This window comes from Phyllostomus hastatus, unplaced genomic scaffold (genome assembly GCF_019186645.2).
Source record: "Phyllostomus hastatus isolate PE091 unplaced genomic scaffold, TTU_PhHast_1.1 phas_scaffold_1066, whole genome shotgun sequence".
Taxonomy (NCBI): Eukaryota; Metazoa; Chordata; class Mammalia; order Chiroptera; family Phyllostomidae; genus Phyllostomus; species Phyllostomus hastatus.
In genome coordinates, this window is record NW_025334004.1 from 34617042 (window position 1) to 34632966 (window position 15925).

At 66.2% G+C, this 15925-nt stretch overlaps 1 protein-coding gene across 2 annotated transcripts in view; it reads left to right on the plus strand.

Annotated features, from left to right (window-relative positions):
- INPP5A (inositol polyphosphate-5-phosphatase A) overlaps positions 1–15925 on the plus strand; it is a 141672-nt gene that overhangs the window by 117109 nt on the left and 8638 nt on the right. For both annotated transcript variants that reach the window (XM_045853845.1, XM_045853844.1), the window contains exons 10-12: positions 9194–9289; positions 9415–9489; positions 15390–15463. In XM_045853845.1, the coding sequence (XP_045709801.1) occupies positions 9194–9289; positions 9415–9489; positions 15390–15463 (245 nt within the window). The remainder of the gene's footprint in view (positions 1–9193; positions 9290–9414; positions 9490–15389; positions 15464–15925) is intronic.

Below are 15925 nucleotides of genomic sequence, written 5' to 3' on the forward strand. Positions count from 1 at the left end.
GAGCGCATGCCCCCCAGCATCGAGGGGCCGCGGCCGGGCGCGGGGCCGGGGCTCCAGCCCACAGGGAGTGTCCGCGGTAGACCGGCGAGTTCCACTGGGGACCACGGGGCCCTTCCTCTGGGCCTGCTGAGCTGCTTTTCCCCCGTTCAAAGGGAAGAGCTGCTCGGTCAGGGGGCAGGGACCCTGTCAAAGTCCCTCGGGCCCTGCAACCCCGTAGGGAGTCAGGCCCGCTCCTGTCGTGTTGAAGCCGCCCCGGGCCTGACGCCGGCAGACCCCAGAGCCGCCACAGAGGCTGGTGCCCTCCAGCAGGGCCGCTCTGCCGGGAAGCAGGGGGCTGCGCCACCGTGCCATTGCCCGTGGGTCATGGGACCAGGGCAGCTGCTGCTCTGGGGGTCATCCTCCGCTCGGCGGCAGGGTCCCCTCTCAGAAGAGTGAAGAGGGAACCCAGGTGGCCGAGGAGGACCTGCCAGTGCCACCCCATAGGCCATGTGTCGGGGAGGCCGGGAGTCTCCCAGTGGCCTTGCCGTCCTGGCAGAGCCGACGTCACAGGAGAGGGCAGTGCTGTGGACCAAGGGCAGACCACCCTGGGGGTGCACAGCCCACCCTCTGGGGGCTCCTGTGCCGGCGGCCATGGAGCTGGGCGCCAGCAGGGTGGGGGTGGGGGTGGGGGTGAGGTGCGTGGTCAGTGGGTCCTGGTGCCGTTGGGGCACTTGTCTGAACAGTCGGGGTTTCCTTTTCTCAGTGGGAGGTGCGTGGGCGTGACAGAGGGAGGCCGTGTGCTCTCGGGGGGACTCCTGTGGGGCCATCGCCCACTAACAATATTGGTCGCCTCGCTGGCCCCCAACATGTGCACCCGGCGGGCGCCCTTTCTCCCAGGAAGTGCAGCCACAGGCGGGGATCCGGCCTCGGTGACTGCGGACTCAGAGCCCCGGCAGGTGGCCAGCCCCCACCCCGGGACCACGAGCTCAGCTGGGCCCCGGACACTCTTCACTTTCCGTCTCCTTCTAAGTGAGGTGTCTGCTGCGCATGTGACAGGGGCAGGAGCGTGTCAGAGAGGCAGGTCCTTGGGCCCAGGGGCAGGGCAGGTGGGAAGCCAGGGCTCGAGCTCCACGCAGCCCCGGGGTCCGCACGCTGCGCGCTTCTGCGGGGTCTCACGCGGCCGTGTGGATGGGGAGGGGCAGCCCTGGGCAGGCGCCGGGGTGTGGGCAGTGCCCCTCTGTCTGCCCCACCACGCAGCCTGGGCCTGCCCTGGCACTGGCCCCTCCTCTCCTGCCAGACAGGCAGGAGAGGGCCCGCAGTGGTGACCCTCTCGGAACACCCCCCTTGGCCCCCACGTCGGTGCTTGCTGCGAGGGTCCTGGGGGCTGGGGAGGGACAACCCGCACGTCCTCCCCCGTGCGCTCTTGAAGAAACCTGTGCCCTCGGCTCTGGGGTCGCGCCGGGTCGTGGTGGGGTGGCCCGGGCAGTGGGCCAGTGCTGGTGCTGGGCGTGGGGGGGGCCTCCCTCTGAGGGAGAGCGTCGTGGTGACACTTTGGCTCAACTGGAAGACACAGCTCAGCTTGGTTTCCTTGCTGACCCCAGCAAAGCAGCAAGGTCAGCTGCCCTGGTCCGGGTGCTGGCTGTGGCTGGCCGGCACAGACTGGGGGTAATTCAATCCATCCCTCCCGGGAGCGAGAGAGGCCCGTGGGCTGGATGCAGGTGGCAGTGAGTCAAAGGTGGCGATTGTCCCCCTGCGACTGGAGCGGCAGGGACCCCGGGAGGGGCACAGGCCAGCCCTAGAGCTCCAGTGGCCCGGGGAGGGCACCTGCTGTCATTTGCGGTGAGGGCAGGTGACGGGGTCGCCCCAGTCCTGGCTGCACCTGCCAGGGAAAGAGGTGCTGTGCGCCCAGGGAGGACTGTCCCTGGGAAGGGACCACAGCTTCGAGTTTCAGATGCAAATTAATGCAAACGCGCTCGCGGAGCAGAGCTGCGGGGACGGGGCTGTGATCCCATTTGGCACCGCCTAAGCCATAATTAAAACATACACAGATTAAACACGAACATCGTTTGCCACCCGAGGGGCCGTGCGTCAGGGGACTAATTAATAACGTGGCTTCCATCAGCCCTGCTGGCAGGATCGCTCAGAGGGCATGTTTCATGCCTGCGCGGCGGCAACTGGCAGCTGGGGCGCTCAGCTGGCCGCAGTGACAGAGAGTGACAGCAGTGCCAGGCACTCCCGTCTCTGCACGGCCCAGTGGAGCGCCCACCTGCTGTCCATCACCGCCCGACAGTGACGGTGACAGTTGTGGTTTTGGAGGCTGGCAGCCGTTTTCAGAAACCGGTTGCCAGTCACTGACAGGTACACGTGTGGCCAGGTGCCCAGGGGGCCTGGTGAGAAGCGGGCCCTGGGAGGAGCGGGCTCAGGAGCGGCGGCTGCCGGGGGCTCACGGGGCTGCAGGAGCCGCCTGGGTGGGCTGTGTCAGCCACGCCGTCCTTGGCAGTTTGTCGGACTGGTTTTGTTTTAAAGAGTCTTGGTTTAAAACAGTAGAATTATTAGTTTGCATCATTTGTTTTTTAAGTTACTACTGAGAGGAGCTCTCTCTCTGATCTGCTTTGATACGGGGCCAGCGGCCATTGAACAAAAACGAGGCGTGATTCTCTCCTTGACTGGGACGACTCTCAGATTGATGTCAGGATGATTACCCCCATAATTACACGAGAGGGAGAAAACAGACAAAGCACGTGGGCCCCCCCCCCCCCCGCAACCACTGTTCCAGGAGCTGGATTTTCCTCGTCGTAAGCAGTTCCATGCTCAGGGGTCTGTAGTGCCCTGTTCTGGGTGTTTCGCCAGGGTCACTGCAGCCCTGCCCAGATGGTAGGGCTCAGGCCAGGTCTCTGCCAGGCCTGGTGGCGGCTCCCCAGGCCTCCGTCCATGGCCACCGGCACAGGTCTGCACCTCCTTGCATACACGCTCCCCACCGGCTCTCGGCCCAGGCGTGTCTGTGGAAGTCCGGGGACATTCTCAAGAGGCCAGGCCAGAGCGCAGCAGGTCCCAGCTGGCACCTCTCTGTGGGCAGAACCCCCGCCTCCCCAGCACCCGCAGGACGCCGGTCTGAGGAAGCCACACTGCCTCCCGGAGCGAGAGCTCGCCTGCTCTGCACTGGGTGCCGGTGCGGGCGTCGCCGTCTGCAGGGGAGATGAAAGGGCCTTTATGGTGCATTGTTGTTCTGCACGGACAGTGGACAATGTGCAGCCAGAGGGAGGAGGCGCCGCTGCTGCTGGCAGGGCCCTCAGGACAGCTCTGCTCCAGGACGGCCACCAGCCCCAGGCCCTCGTCTGCCCGCCTCCTGGCCACGTCAGTACCCTGCAGGCTCAGCGGAGACTGCCCTGGGCGTGTCCTGCAAGGTCCTGTCCTGAGGGGACAGGGTGAGGGGGACAGTGCGAGCCCAGCAGGACCCAGTGTCCTGCTTCCCTGCCCCTGCATCTCGGAAGCTGTGGTGCGTGTGCGTGGGCCCGAGTGTCTGCCTGTGTGTGGTGGGGAGAGGGCCACGCCTGGGTCAGAGTTTGCTGGGGTCCCGTGCATAGACAAGCCATTGAGTCACACTGTCCTCTGCACGTGGTCAGAGGTATCCTGGGGGAGGGGCTTGCCCCAGGCCACCAGGCTCACTGCAAATGCCCATCTGTCTGATAGGCACTGACTTTCTGGGGCGCAGCCTGTGTCCACCCCAAAAGGGGCAGTCAGAGAACTCACCAGGTTCTCAGTGTTTCCCTCAGACCCGCAGCTCAGTGGTGACCAGGGCCGCTGCTTCCTGACTTCCGTCTCAGGGCCTTCAGCTGAGCGGTGTGACGACTGCTCACCTGCCTCCTGCTCAGGACCTGAAACAACGTCTGGGGACATCGGTTCCCAAGGAGTTAGTCACCAGGGCTGCTAATGCTTGTCTCAGTGTTCCTGGAGCTCAGACAGGAACCCTTCCACGCTGAGCCCACTTGGCAGGGCCAGCATTCCTCTGCAGGCTGCTGTGGCAGGTCCCGGCCCGTCTGAGATGCAGCTTTTAGTCCTGGATTCGGGGACGAGGTCGGCGGCCTGGCTGGGACCGACACGCATGGGCCTCGGGCCGCAGCATGCCTCCTGACCCGGCCGTGCCCGGCACACGGCAGGACACACATGCATGCTGATGCCCAGCGCTCCTAGGAGACGTGCTCGAGCCCCCAAAACCGTGTCTCCCCCCGGCGTCGGCGCGGTCTCCTGGGGCCGGGAGGGCCATTTGAGGACTCCACACTCAGGAGGCGGCGGCTCCCCGTGGACTGGGCTGGGAGGCCCTGCCACAGCCTGCGGCCTCTCCCCGTCCGCATCCTGTAGACCCCTGCGCGGTGTCGGCTGGAGCGTTCTGCGGGGCCCTCTCTATTTTCGGACATGTTTACGGCTGGACTGTGACCAAAGCTGGCCAGATGACGAGAGCGGGGGACACGGGTGAGGGACCGACGTGCCATCGCTGGGCCGGTGTTCCGGAGAAGTGCTGTCCCCACAGTCTGCGGGGGCTGCCCCCCAGTGGACCCGGGATCGAACCAGTGACCTTGAGGTTTGTGGGCGGACCAACGCCCAACCCGGGGAGCCGTACCAGCCGGGCAGGACTTTGTCTTCGAGACCTGTCCCTTTCGCACGCTTCTCCTTTCAGCTTTTCCCGAGCCCGGCCCTGCGAACATCTCTTTGTGACTGGAATCAGCGCCAGGCCGGCCGGGCCGCCCGCCCGCCTTTGTCCCCTCGCCTTTGTGTCCGATTTCATGCTATCAGAGGGCCTGCATGTTCTCTGGCGCGACGCTGTCAGAGGGATGAAAGCTCGAGCACGATCGTGTGGGAGGGGTGGGCGTGAAGGGTGGGGAGGTGTGTCTTCGGGCCCACCCACCCGCCCGATGCCGCCGGCCGCAGATGCCCCAGGAGCGCTGGGCTCCGCGCCCTCCGAGAAGGGCCACTGCCCGGGGCCGGGACGCGGGGCCCACGGGGTCCACGTGCTCCCACGCCTCGCGGGCCGGCCCACGGTGTGCGGTTGGCGTGGGTGCGTCCAGGCAGAGCCGGGAGCCGCAGGGTCACTTCCTCCGGCCTCAGTCTGAGGAGGAGACGAGACCGGTCTCCTGGGGGTGGTCTGGCTCCTGAAGAAGGTGCAAGAGTGCTGCCCCCGGCGGTGGCCTGTCCTGTGTGTGGAGCTCGGGAAGCAGGGGGCAGGAGTAGCACGGCAGACGTCGGGGTTCCTGGCCGCAGCGCAGAGGGACACTCGCAGTGCCTGAACCGCCTGCCGACACCTGGCCTGACTCGTCCCCGCCGCCAACCAACGTCAGGATTAAATCTCACCCCCCTTTTTGTGGCCAGGACAGTGACGGCGGCCCGGCTCAGCACCCCCGACCATGCCGGTCCAGACCAGGCCGGGCCACGCATGGGGTCCCCGGGGTCCAAGCCGCGTGTCTGGGACTCCTGCCCCCAGTTGCGGACTCGGCGCAGGCGTGCCGGTGGCCCCGGGCTGACGGTGGGAGCCCACACTGATGGGCTGTGGGGTCCCCACCGCCCCCAGTGGGCTCTGGGCCCTGGCAAGAACAGCGCCTTCCAGGACCTTCCGATCTCAGGCGGTGGCTCTGCCCGCTCGTCATGCTGTGCCAGGGCCTGGCGTCCCCTCGCATGCTCCCTCCTCAGGGTGCTTCCAGAGGCAGGACGCGTGGCCTGTCCGCTGAGTGTCCCGGCACCTGTGGCTCTGGGGCGGCCCTGGGGTGAGCTCGTTCGCCATCAGGGGTGGCCAGGGACTTGGCAGAACGGGCACTTACCAGGCAGGCCGTGCCTGACATTTCCCGGGGGGGCTGCAGCACCCAGCGACCCGGCTGCCTTCTCAGCAGTGCTCAGCGGTGGGCCTGTCCTGCCTGGCCAAGAGCACGGGGGACAGTGGGCGCACTCCGGCGCCTGGTGGCCCGTCTTGCCCCTGGCTCGGCCCCCCGGGGCCCCGACGTCTCTGCTCCGCGCCCTTGGGGTGGCCTCGAGAACTGGTGCCAGGGCCAAGGGGCCCGGAGACCCGTGCAGGCTCCCAGACCGCAGCTTCCTCACCCCAGGGGTCGAGGAAGCTGGAGGCGTGTCCCCCGTCCGTGTGGGGCTTTGTGGGCAGAGGCAAGGCGAGCCATTCGTGTTCAGCCAAACAGGGTGTTTGATTCACAACACGCTTTTGCAGCACGTGCATCCTGCTCTGTTTTCTCGGGCAGAGGAGAGAGGTAAAACAGAAATGCGTTCTTGTCCTCTTTCTCCCCTGAGGAGGGAAGGAGCCCCGGGCCCCTGGGTGGGGCCTGAGCCAAGGGGAACAAGCTGCGCCGGCCCTGGAGCTGCCCTGCCCCCTGTGCACGCCAGGTGCTCCCAGCTCTGCTCGGGCTCCCCAGCTCACGCCCGTCAGGCCGTGGCCCGGGCCGGCCCCCCGCCTACAGGTCCACGCACAGCTGCCATCTCCTCACTAGTTCCCCTCCCGGCCCTGGCACAGGCCGCTTGTCGGCTGGGTGACCTCCAGAGCCACAGTTAGAACTGGACCCAGAGCTCAGTGGCTCCTGGGAACTGCAGGCTGAACTGCCACCCTGGAGGTGGGCACGGGGAACACATCGTCACGGCTGTTCACCGCTGAGAAGCTCGGTGGCTGGATGAGGACACTGGCCCTGCCCAGGCTCAGGGGCTTGGGCGCCATCCTGTGCACCGAAAGGTCGCTGGTTGGACTCCCGGTCAGGGCCGGGGCCTGCGGGCTCGGTCCCCAGCCAGAGTCCGCAGAGGAGGCAGCCAACCCACGTTTCTCTCTCCCCCTTGCTCCCTCTCCACTTCGCTCTGAAATCAATAAACACTTTTTAAAATGTTTTTAAAAAATAAAATGGGAAAACCCTGCCAAGCCCTGTGCCTTTCCGTCCCTGCTTGAAGCTGCCTGACCTGGCTTCTGCTCCTGGTGGAAGGTTCTACGTCCACGGCTCTGTCTGGATGGTGTTTCCAAGCACAGAGCAGCCCTCACGGCACTGCACACAGACTCTGTAGAGGAGGCGCCTTGTCCGAAGCTCTGCAGCCCCTGCAGCCCCCGGGCCAGGCTCAGTGTGGGAAGGCCCGGAAGGAGGAGTGGGTGCGGAAGAGCGCAACCTGGGAGGCCGAGTCTGGGTCCCCCGGGCCGGTCACGCAGGCACCCAGGTGCTGGCCGCTCTGAAGCTGAGCTCCATCCGCCCACGTCCCCATCCCATCCTGGAGCGTAGTGTGTGATGGCTGAGTTGGGGCCACGAACCCAGCTGAGTTCCTGGGGCGAGTGGGGCCCACCGCACACGGCGCCCCTGGCGCTGTGGCCATGTGGGACTCGGCGGGCTGCTGAGGGGCATGGCCACAGAAAGCACTGGCTGCAGCCCTGGCGGTGGCACGGGCCCCGCGGCACGCCTCGCTGGCCATCCAGACCGAGAGGAAGCACGGGAACCCTGTCATTCCCGCAGCAGGGGGACAGCCTCGGCGACCGTCGGGCCGTCAGTGCCCAGAGGAAGCGGCACTCCGAGAGCCGGGGGGCCGGCGCCGGCGGCCTGGCCTGCACCCCGTGTGTGGCTGCTAACAATGAAATAAGTCGTAGACGGCCCTTTGAGAACAGCCTCTGGGTACTTTTTCTGCTTTCAAAAGAGGAAAATCCCTTCCGTCGGCGGGGAGCCGGAAAGGCCGCCTCTGCACGTCTCCGCATGAGCGGGCACGCCGACAACGGCAGGCGGGGAGCCGCTGGCCGGCGGTCCCATCGGCCTCCGCCCTGGAGACCAAGGAGCCGGGAGGGTGTGGGAGATGAGATGTGCGTCCTCCGGGAGCCTGCCCCGGGGGGCGGGGGGGGGGGGGCCGGACGAGGCAGCTTTTTCAGCGCCTTTTCCAGCAGACGCCTTTGGGAGGAGACCCCTGCCTCCCTGGAGTCGGCCTGCAGCGGCCACAATGGCCGTCTGCCGCCCCAGCCCTGCCCCTTTCATGGAGGCGCTTAAGCCACTTAAGCCCATTAGCATCTGGATGGAGCGGCACCTCTCTGCTCCGGGTTGTGCCAGGCTCGTTCTAATCCGCGCCATTTGAAGGCCGCCAGACTGACTTGTGACACATGAGTCCAAAAGCCACACTGGGAGCTTGACCCGCTCGGCCGGCTGCGCTCGGAATGTCAATGGCCCATCCCGAGTGCTCTGGGGGCCACGGGCCTCCGCGCTCCCAGGGGAGGGCTGCCCCGCCCAGAGCCTCGCCTCGCCTGGACCCTCCAGGGGATGTGTTGGTGCAGTGGGAACATCAGCCGCTTCGTGGCAGTGGCCTTTTTACAACGAGCATCGTCTCGTCCTTTTCCAAGGCAGCTTCATTGAGGTGTGGCCCACACGCAGCCACAGCCCAGTGGCAGCCTGCACCTCAGGCTGGGCCCGGCCCCAGGCTCCCCCCCGCCCCCCCCCCGCTGCCTCTGACGTGCTGGGTGTGACCCGCTCCCCATCCTGTCCACACGGGAGCGTGGGGTGTCAGCCCCTTCAGAGCCTTGCTCTGTCCACAGCACATGGTCACTTCTCCTGTTACGTGTGTCCTGAGGGCCCCTCCCCGTCCACCCACCGTGGACGCCCCTTAGAGGCACACGTGGGCGGGGCGCCGTGGTCTGTGCACCCATGTGCGCACACACAGGTGAGAAGGATTTTCTGAACAGCCAGATTTAATTTAATTCTCAGCCAACCAGCTGGTGGCATGGGGGGTGACCGTGCCCACCCTTCCCTCTCCCCCTAGATGCCCAGCTGCTGTCCCTTCCTCAGGGCACCCCCAGCCCCTGTGTCCCCGTCCGGGCCCTGTCTAGCGCCCGGGACTCTGGGGCTGATGTCACGGTCGTGTGCCTCCAGCTGCCGTGGCTGCTTGTGGCTTCAGTCCCTCTGTCCCCCCACTCAGGCCGCGCTCAGGAAAGCCTGCTCGGCCAGAGCCCAGGGGGGTGGGGGCGGGGGCGGCAGGAGCACACGGCTGCTGCGGCCTGCAGCCCTGGCCCAGGAAGTGGGCCAGCCCAGGCCTGCCTTCGGGTGCCGCTGGTCAGTTCATGACCCCACAGTGTCCTGGGGGCCCTTGGCGTGGAGGCGTGGAACGGGTGAAGGCGGCACAGAGGCCGTAAGAGCTGCCGCCTCTGCAGTGACAGCCGCCAGGTGGGCGGAAGGGCCTTCTCTTGGGACTGAGTCTCCCCGCACCCGTGTCCCCCCAGACTCTCTGCACGAAGGCCACGATGCAGACGGTCCGCGCCGCTGACACCAACGAAGTCGTGAAGCTGATATTCCGTGAGTCGGACAACGACCGGAAGGTAAGAGCCTGCTGTTGGGCGGGGTGGGGGTGACACACGGCAGCCGCCCCGAGCTGGGGAAGCGGGGGGACTGCCTGAGCCGTGCGGGCTCTGCCCCCACCGGGCTCATGGCCCGTCCTCGGCAGGTGATGCTGCAGCTGGAGAAGAAGCTGTTCGACTACTTCAACCAGGAGGTTTTCCGTGAGGACAACGGCACCGCGGTGAGTTCCTCAGCTGGATGCCCGACCTCTTCCCCGGCCTTGCGCCTCCCGTGCCCTTGGGGTCACCGGGACCACGCTTCCTGGTGCTGTCACAGCCCGGGGCGGCTCCTGAACCCTCAGCCTCCTGTCGCTTCTCTGCTGGGCCAGTTCTGCTGGGACCCCTCAGCCTCAGCTGTGGGCCTCTGGGACCATCACCCGGGAGAGGCAGGCACACACCTCCGGGCTCGGGGCCCACAGGCCTGAGCTGCGTTCAGGGCAGGGAGGAACCACACGTGCGCGTGGGCAAGGCAGCCCGTCACCCTGCTTGCGTGTGTGTGCGTGCACGCGCCTGGGAGTGGCTCAGGCCCCTCCGGGAGGAACCGGTCCCCACAGCGCTGCCGTGCGGTCCGCCTGTGCTGAGGCGGGGCCTGGCCCTCGGCAGGCGTCTGCCTCTTCCGTGCAGTCGCCGCGTGTGCGGGTCCTGGCCACAGGATCCGTGTGTGTTGTGGCTGTTCGTGAACAAATACACACGGACAGCGGAAGTCCTGTGGAGGAAAAGGGACGCCATGGCCACTCTCGGGGGGGGGGGGGGGGCGCCCGGGACCAGTGAGCCAGTCCCCGCCTGGACAGGCTTTTGTGGCTTCTCTGGGTGCATTACGTGGAGGGCGGTCCTCATTTTCTGTGCACAGGTTCACTGCAGGGGGCTGCCTTTGACACGTGACAAAGGAAAGAATGCTGCTAACAACTTCAAAGAGAGGGTGTGGCAGACCCAGGGGAAAGTGGTTGAACGGGTCACACTCCATTCTTGGGAGGTTTAGCCCAGATTTCAGGGAGTTGCAGTAAGCCCTTGCTGCCTCATTCAGGGTGAGGGAGTTCTAGCAAAACCAAGTCTCGTGGCAGTCTGGGCACAACGCAGGCCTGATTCCCCACGGGAGAACCTGCCCGTGGCCGTGGTCCTGTGTGCCGACTCGCACCCCGGGTTTTCTGCCTGAGGGCTGGGCTGCATTTCCACCGCACGTGCAACGGCCCCCCGCAGCCGCGCTGCCGGGGGTGACGCTCCCGGGGGTGATGCTGCCGGAGTGCGGGGGACGCGTGGCCCGCGCACGTCTCCCTGGCGGAGTGGCCTCGCTGGGGCTGCTCCTGAGCTGATGAGCCGCCAGCCCCCAGATTCCTGAGAAGGCGCACTCGGGCCTTTCAGGCTAGTCCGGGCCAGCCACCACGGGGCATCAGTGCTGCGGGGGCCCGGCTGTGCGGGAGCTGCCCGGGGGCGGGGCGGCACCCTGTGTGTGCGTCCCCGTCCCAGCGGCCCCAGGACTGCCGGGCCCTTCCAGCCATGCTGGCGTTTCCCTCTGAAGCCGCCTGCCTCGCCCCATCTGCACTTCCCCCCCTCCTCGGGGTGTGCCGCCGCCCCCCACTCTTGGCCCCCTGTCCCCCACCGCTGCAGCCCTCCCTGTGCCACCAAGACCGTCGGCAGCCCTTGCGAGGGCACCTTTGCCTCACAGCTCGGGGAGGTGCTTAGATACCAGGCCGTGCCTTGGACAGCACCCCACCGGGACCGTGCCCCTCATGGACCCACCCCTGGCCCCCCTTCCCGCTCAGCTCTGTGCTCTGGGTGCCCCCTCGCCCCTGGGTCTCGGGTTCCCAGCTCTGGACAATGCCCCGTCTCTCTGTCTCCTGTCCACCTCAGGCCCCTTGTGCGCTCGCACTCTAGGCCGAGCTGGGCCCTTGGGGCTCTGCGCTCAGCCGCGGCCTCCCTGGGGTACAGGAGGCTCCTGCAGGGCTGCGCGTGACGGGTGGTCGGAGAAGGGCCGGCACCTCCACGCGCTGGGTGGAAGTGCCTCTTGGACCTCCCAGCAAACTCTGCAAGGCCCGTGTTCCTCCTTCAGAAGCCCTGGCGCTGCCTCAGCCCACGGGTGCCCTCCCCCGATCCCTGGGTCCCCTCCTGGAGGTCACAGCAGTGTCAAGCAGCTCCCTCGCCTCTCAGGCCAGGCAGCTTCTGAGTCTGTCCCAGCCCCTCGGTCCCCCAGCCTGGTGCCTGGCCAGGGCCTTGTCGAGGGTGCAGCCTGGAACCCTCATGCCCCCCGCAGGCCTCAGCACCGCCCTTCCGCGCCTCAGTGCTGGCCAGTGTGTCTCTCACCTCTTCAAGGAGCCTCGGGCCCTGGCGAGGGGCCCGCACTCAGCACACAGACACTCTCAGCTCAGCCACGCTCTACCCGGCGCTGTCCCAGGGACCTCGGCAGGGCCTGGGGCACTTGGCAGCGGTGAGAGCTCGAGGAGCAGGGTGGGGACAGGACGTGGTCAGGTGTGCTGTGGGGAGGGGAGGGGCCAGAGACTCACAGAGCCACCCCATCCCTGGGCAGCTGGTGGCCGTCTGAACTGGAGAAGGCCAGATGGGGCAGGCTTGCAGGCCCCAGCCCAGAGATGGGCCCTCAGAACCAGGAGTCCTGAGACCACCATGGGGGGAAGAGAGCAAGGTTCCCTAGGAGAACAGTGAACCCGGGGGGTAGCACTGGGGCAGCTGAGGGGCCAGAATGTTCTGGAAGGAACAAGGAGATGGGTGAGAGGAGGCTCCGTCAGCCAAGGGAGAAGCCGGGCCTGCAGCCGAATGGTGCAGTGGCCAGGAGACGAGGTCCCGCTCTAGAAACGGGAGTGAGGGCACGTGTGGGGCCGAGTCACGGGTTTCCTCTCCACGTTCAGACAGAGACGCTGCAGCGGCCAGTGGAGGTAACCAACGCTGCTGTCGTAAGTCGCGAGAAACTGTTTTCCCCCGTGGAGGAAAGTTAGTCAGAGTGTTCAGGAGAGCTTCTGGATCTGATTCTAGATGCAGACGAGCGGTGGGGTTGGGGCAGGTTCCCGGGCGGCCCCTGGTGCCACAGCGAGGGCCTCACGCGGCAGGGGCGCTCAGCGGGGCCCGGCCCTCGCGGGTGGGGAGCTGGGGCTTCAGCAGCAGACCCCGCGGCCGCAGCGGCAGGAGCCGCAGCTACGGGACCTCGGGGCTCCCAGGGGTGTGCGCGTGTCCTGCCCAGCCATCGGCACGTGCGGGGGTCAGCCTCACGTCAGCCACACACAGGAAACGGGGTCACTCCGTCCCCCCAAGGGGTGAGATAGATGGCGTGACGAGCCGTCAGAGAGCCCGTCCCCTCCGCGGTGAGACACGCGGCAGCATGGCCACGGGGACAAGCTACCGTCTGCCGGATGGATGTGCCCCCGCCGGACGCAGCCCCAAAACCCATCGCATCCTTCATCAACCGCCGGTCTTGTTCCCGCCTGACAGGAATTTAATTCGAGCTGGCTCCTGAAAATAATCATTGTGTTTTAAGAGCAGTGATCATCGGCCGGGACATGATTGAATGTGTCCATGCCCATTGACTTTCTCTATGATTTATGGCTCCGTGCAGTCGATACTCCCGTCGAAGTTGTATAATTAATTACACGTGGGCTGTCAGGCTGCAGGATGGAGCGCCCTGGCGAGGATTTGGAGAGATTAAATTTCGCTGGGCCGTCCCGGCCGGCCGGGGCTTCCTCGGGGCCGGGCCTGCTGGACGCCGGTGTCTGCTGCGTGTTCAGCAGCTGCTGCGGCTCCGGGCGCATTGATTTTCCGGCCCTTTCCTTTATCAGCGCGGCGTCTGTGCAGCAACAGTGGGATCTGCGCGGCGGGGAGGGCTCCTGACAGATACGTATGACCGCCAGCTGCTTTATCATTGTCCACACACGCCCTGCGCTGTTTCTCACTTGGTAATCAAGAAGAATGTTTAAGGTACCAGCGGAATTGGCGATCGTGTTTGTGAAAAGTCTCAGAGATACAGATGATCGTTTCCGCAGACGTGCAGCATGACTTCCGACCAGAAACGCCCCGTGTCAGTGTCTGGTGCCGGCAGCAGGGCCCCCGACCCTCGCGTTGGGTGGACCTGGGGTGCAAGCAGGCCCCAGGCCCTGGCACTTGAGCACCGTCTCCTTGCCGGTCCCCTAGCCAAGGTTCCCGCCAGCCTGTCAGAGCAGGACAGCAGGCCATGCCTGCCCGCGCCCACCTGCCAAGGCATCCAGCCTTGGGGTCTAGCGGCCCAGACTGGGGTCTGACGTGGGGTTATAAACACCACAGTGCTCTTGCCGCCTCCCCCGGGAAGTCCCGGAGGGCAAAGAGCTGTCTGGTGCTTCCCAGGTCCTTGGGCAATGTGTCTGGCACAGCCCCAACACAGCCCCGACACGGGGGAGGCTGACAGGCCCACGTGGGATCGGAAGGGCGAGCGTTTCAGAGCAGCTCCGTGTCGTGTGGCTCAGGTGGGTGGGGGTGGCCCTGCTGTGGAGCAGGACAGGCAGGGACCCATGGGGACGGAGCCGCAGGCTCTGGTCCTATCGGAGCAGCTGGAAGAGCCCAGCTCGCTCCCAACCAGGTGTGCATCTGCTGTGTTTTTACTTAACACCCGCAGCAAGTGGAAGGGTGGTGAGACTCAAGCAGCCCCATCGTTCAGTGCTGCCACCCAGACCGGACAGCGGGGCTGGCGGGCTGCGGGCCGTGTCCAGCAGAGCTGGGAACGGGAAACCGCCTCGCACTCAGGGCCTCGCCAGCAACCTCTCCCGGGGCTCCCCAGCTTCCCGGACAAGCTGCCGGGCAGGGATGTGCCTTCTGAAGCATGTACACGCTCGCATGAGCTGGCTCTCGGGCACCCACGTGCATGAAAACACATGTTTATAAACACAGACACACACACATTCTGGACTGCTCCTCACCCCCCCCTTGAAGGTGCATTTCGGTCCCCAGGATATCCCCTCACCCCGACCCCAGCTGAGGCGCTGACTCAGGAATTCCCCAGAGTCCTCCCCAGAGGGGGAGCGGGTGTTTCAGGGAGCCAGCCTGCACCCCACCCTCCCCTCTCCTGGGCCCACCTTTGCCCCAAGGCCCCGTTCTAGCCCTGCACCCTTCCCCGGGGGCCTCAGTCTCCTGGCCGCTGGACTTGGTGACACTGAGCCGGTGAGGGTTCTGCCAGCGTGCCAGGCCAGCAGGTGTGGGCTCCCATGCCCCCATGGGGTCCAGGCCCCACCCCTGCGCTCTGAGCCTCGCCAGGGAGTGCAGGGGGCTCTCTGCAGGGAGGGGCTCGACACCGAGTTGGACAGCTGTGTCAGAAACGCCCTCTCTGTGCACGAGGAGCCCCCGCCCCAGCCTGAGCACTCCAGCAGCGCCTTCCCATGCATTCCTGCTCCGCTCCCTCCTTCCCAGCCCCGGGGACCAGCAGGCGGGCAGGGCTGCCCGCCACCCCAGGTAGCACGCAGCACACGGGCGACTGCCGTGCACACGGCGCTGCGCTGGCACGCTTCGGGGGTGATGGATGAGGCAGCTTCGAGGGGAGCCCCCGTGCGAGGCCGCGCCCACCCAGCTGCCAGGGGGCTTGATTAATGAACGCATCCCGAGGGCGCGTGTGCTGCCGGCTCGTCGCCGCCCAGTGTGGCCAGAGGCCGCGTGGCGCCCCTTCCCCCCCGGGCGCATTGTGCCCTGTGGGGTGTGCAGACTTCGGGCCTTTTTGCCAGGTCCCCTGTGAGGTGGACACTGCTCACCTCTGACTTAGTTTGAGCACAGCGGGAGTGGTGTCCCCTCCTTGGGACAGCGCCGGCCCTGCCTCCTGCACTGCATGGCTTCCGCACAGGGAGGTGGCTGCTCAGGCACGGGCATGTGGGTCCCAGCGCCAGCAGCAGCTGCGCTGGAGCCTGAGTATGGCCTCATCAGCAGGGGCTGTGGGGTGCCCCCACCCCCCAGGGCCCTCGGGACACTACTGGGCGGGTCTCAAGGGGAGCGGCCCACCACCCAACTGCAGGATGTGGTCCTGAAAGTTGCAGGCCCCCACTGTTCTGACCGCCATGCCCCCGGGACCGCACAGTGCTCCCAGACAGACACACCAGTGACTTGATTTTCTTGTTTCTCTCCCCAGCTCCTAGAATTTGACAAAGAGCTGTCTGTCTTCAAGGACAGACTGTATGAACTGGACATCTCGTTCCCTCCCAGGTAAGGGGCCCTGCCTCCTGGGCGAACAGGTAACCACCCTCCTCTCGGGGCGGCCGGTGCACCTGTGCATACCAGCCTGTAGCCCTTCCTGGGGCCCAAAGAAGCAACCGGCTGAGAGCAATGAGGGATGCTTCCTTTATGAAAGATGTCGTCCCCCATGCAAAACGTGGCCTGCTGGTCGTGTGTCCTGGAGCCAGCAGAGGCGGCTGGTGCCGCGGGTCTTCCTCAGCTGGGTGTACGTGGGCTCGGGCATGCTCGCTAGCCTCTGCCGTGTTTCCCGCCGACGCTTTTAGAATCCAGGCGTCTACAGCGTCAGCCTCCCGTCCGTTTCCTCTGACTGGCCGCACACCCAGGGCCTCCCAGGGCCTGGACGCAACCGAGAGCAATGACAGACAGGAAGCCACCAGGCCTTGGCCAGTGCCCCTCTGACCGGGTGCAGGCTCCAGCTGACAGGGCCAGCAC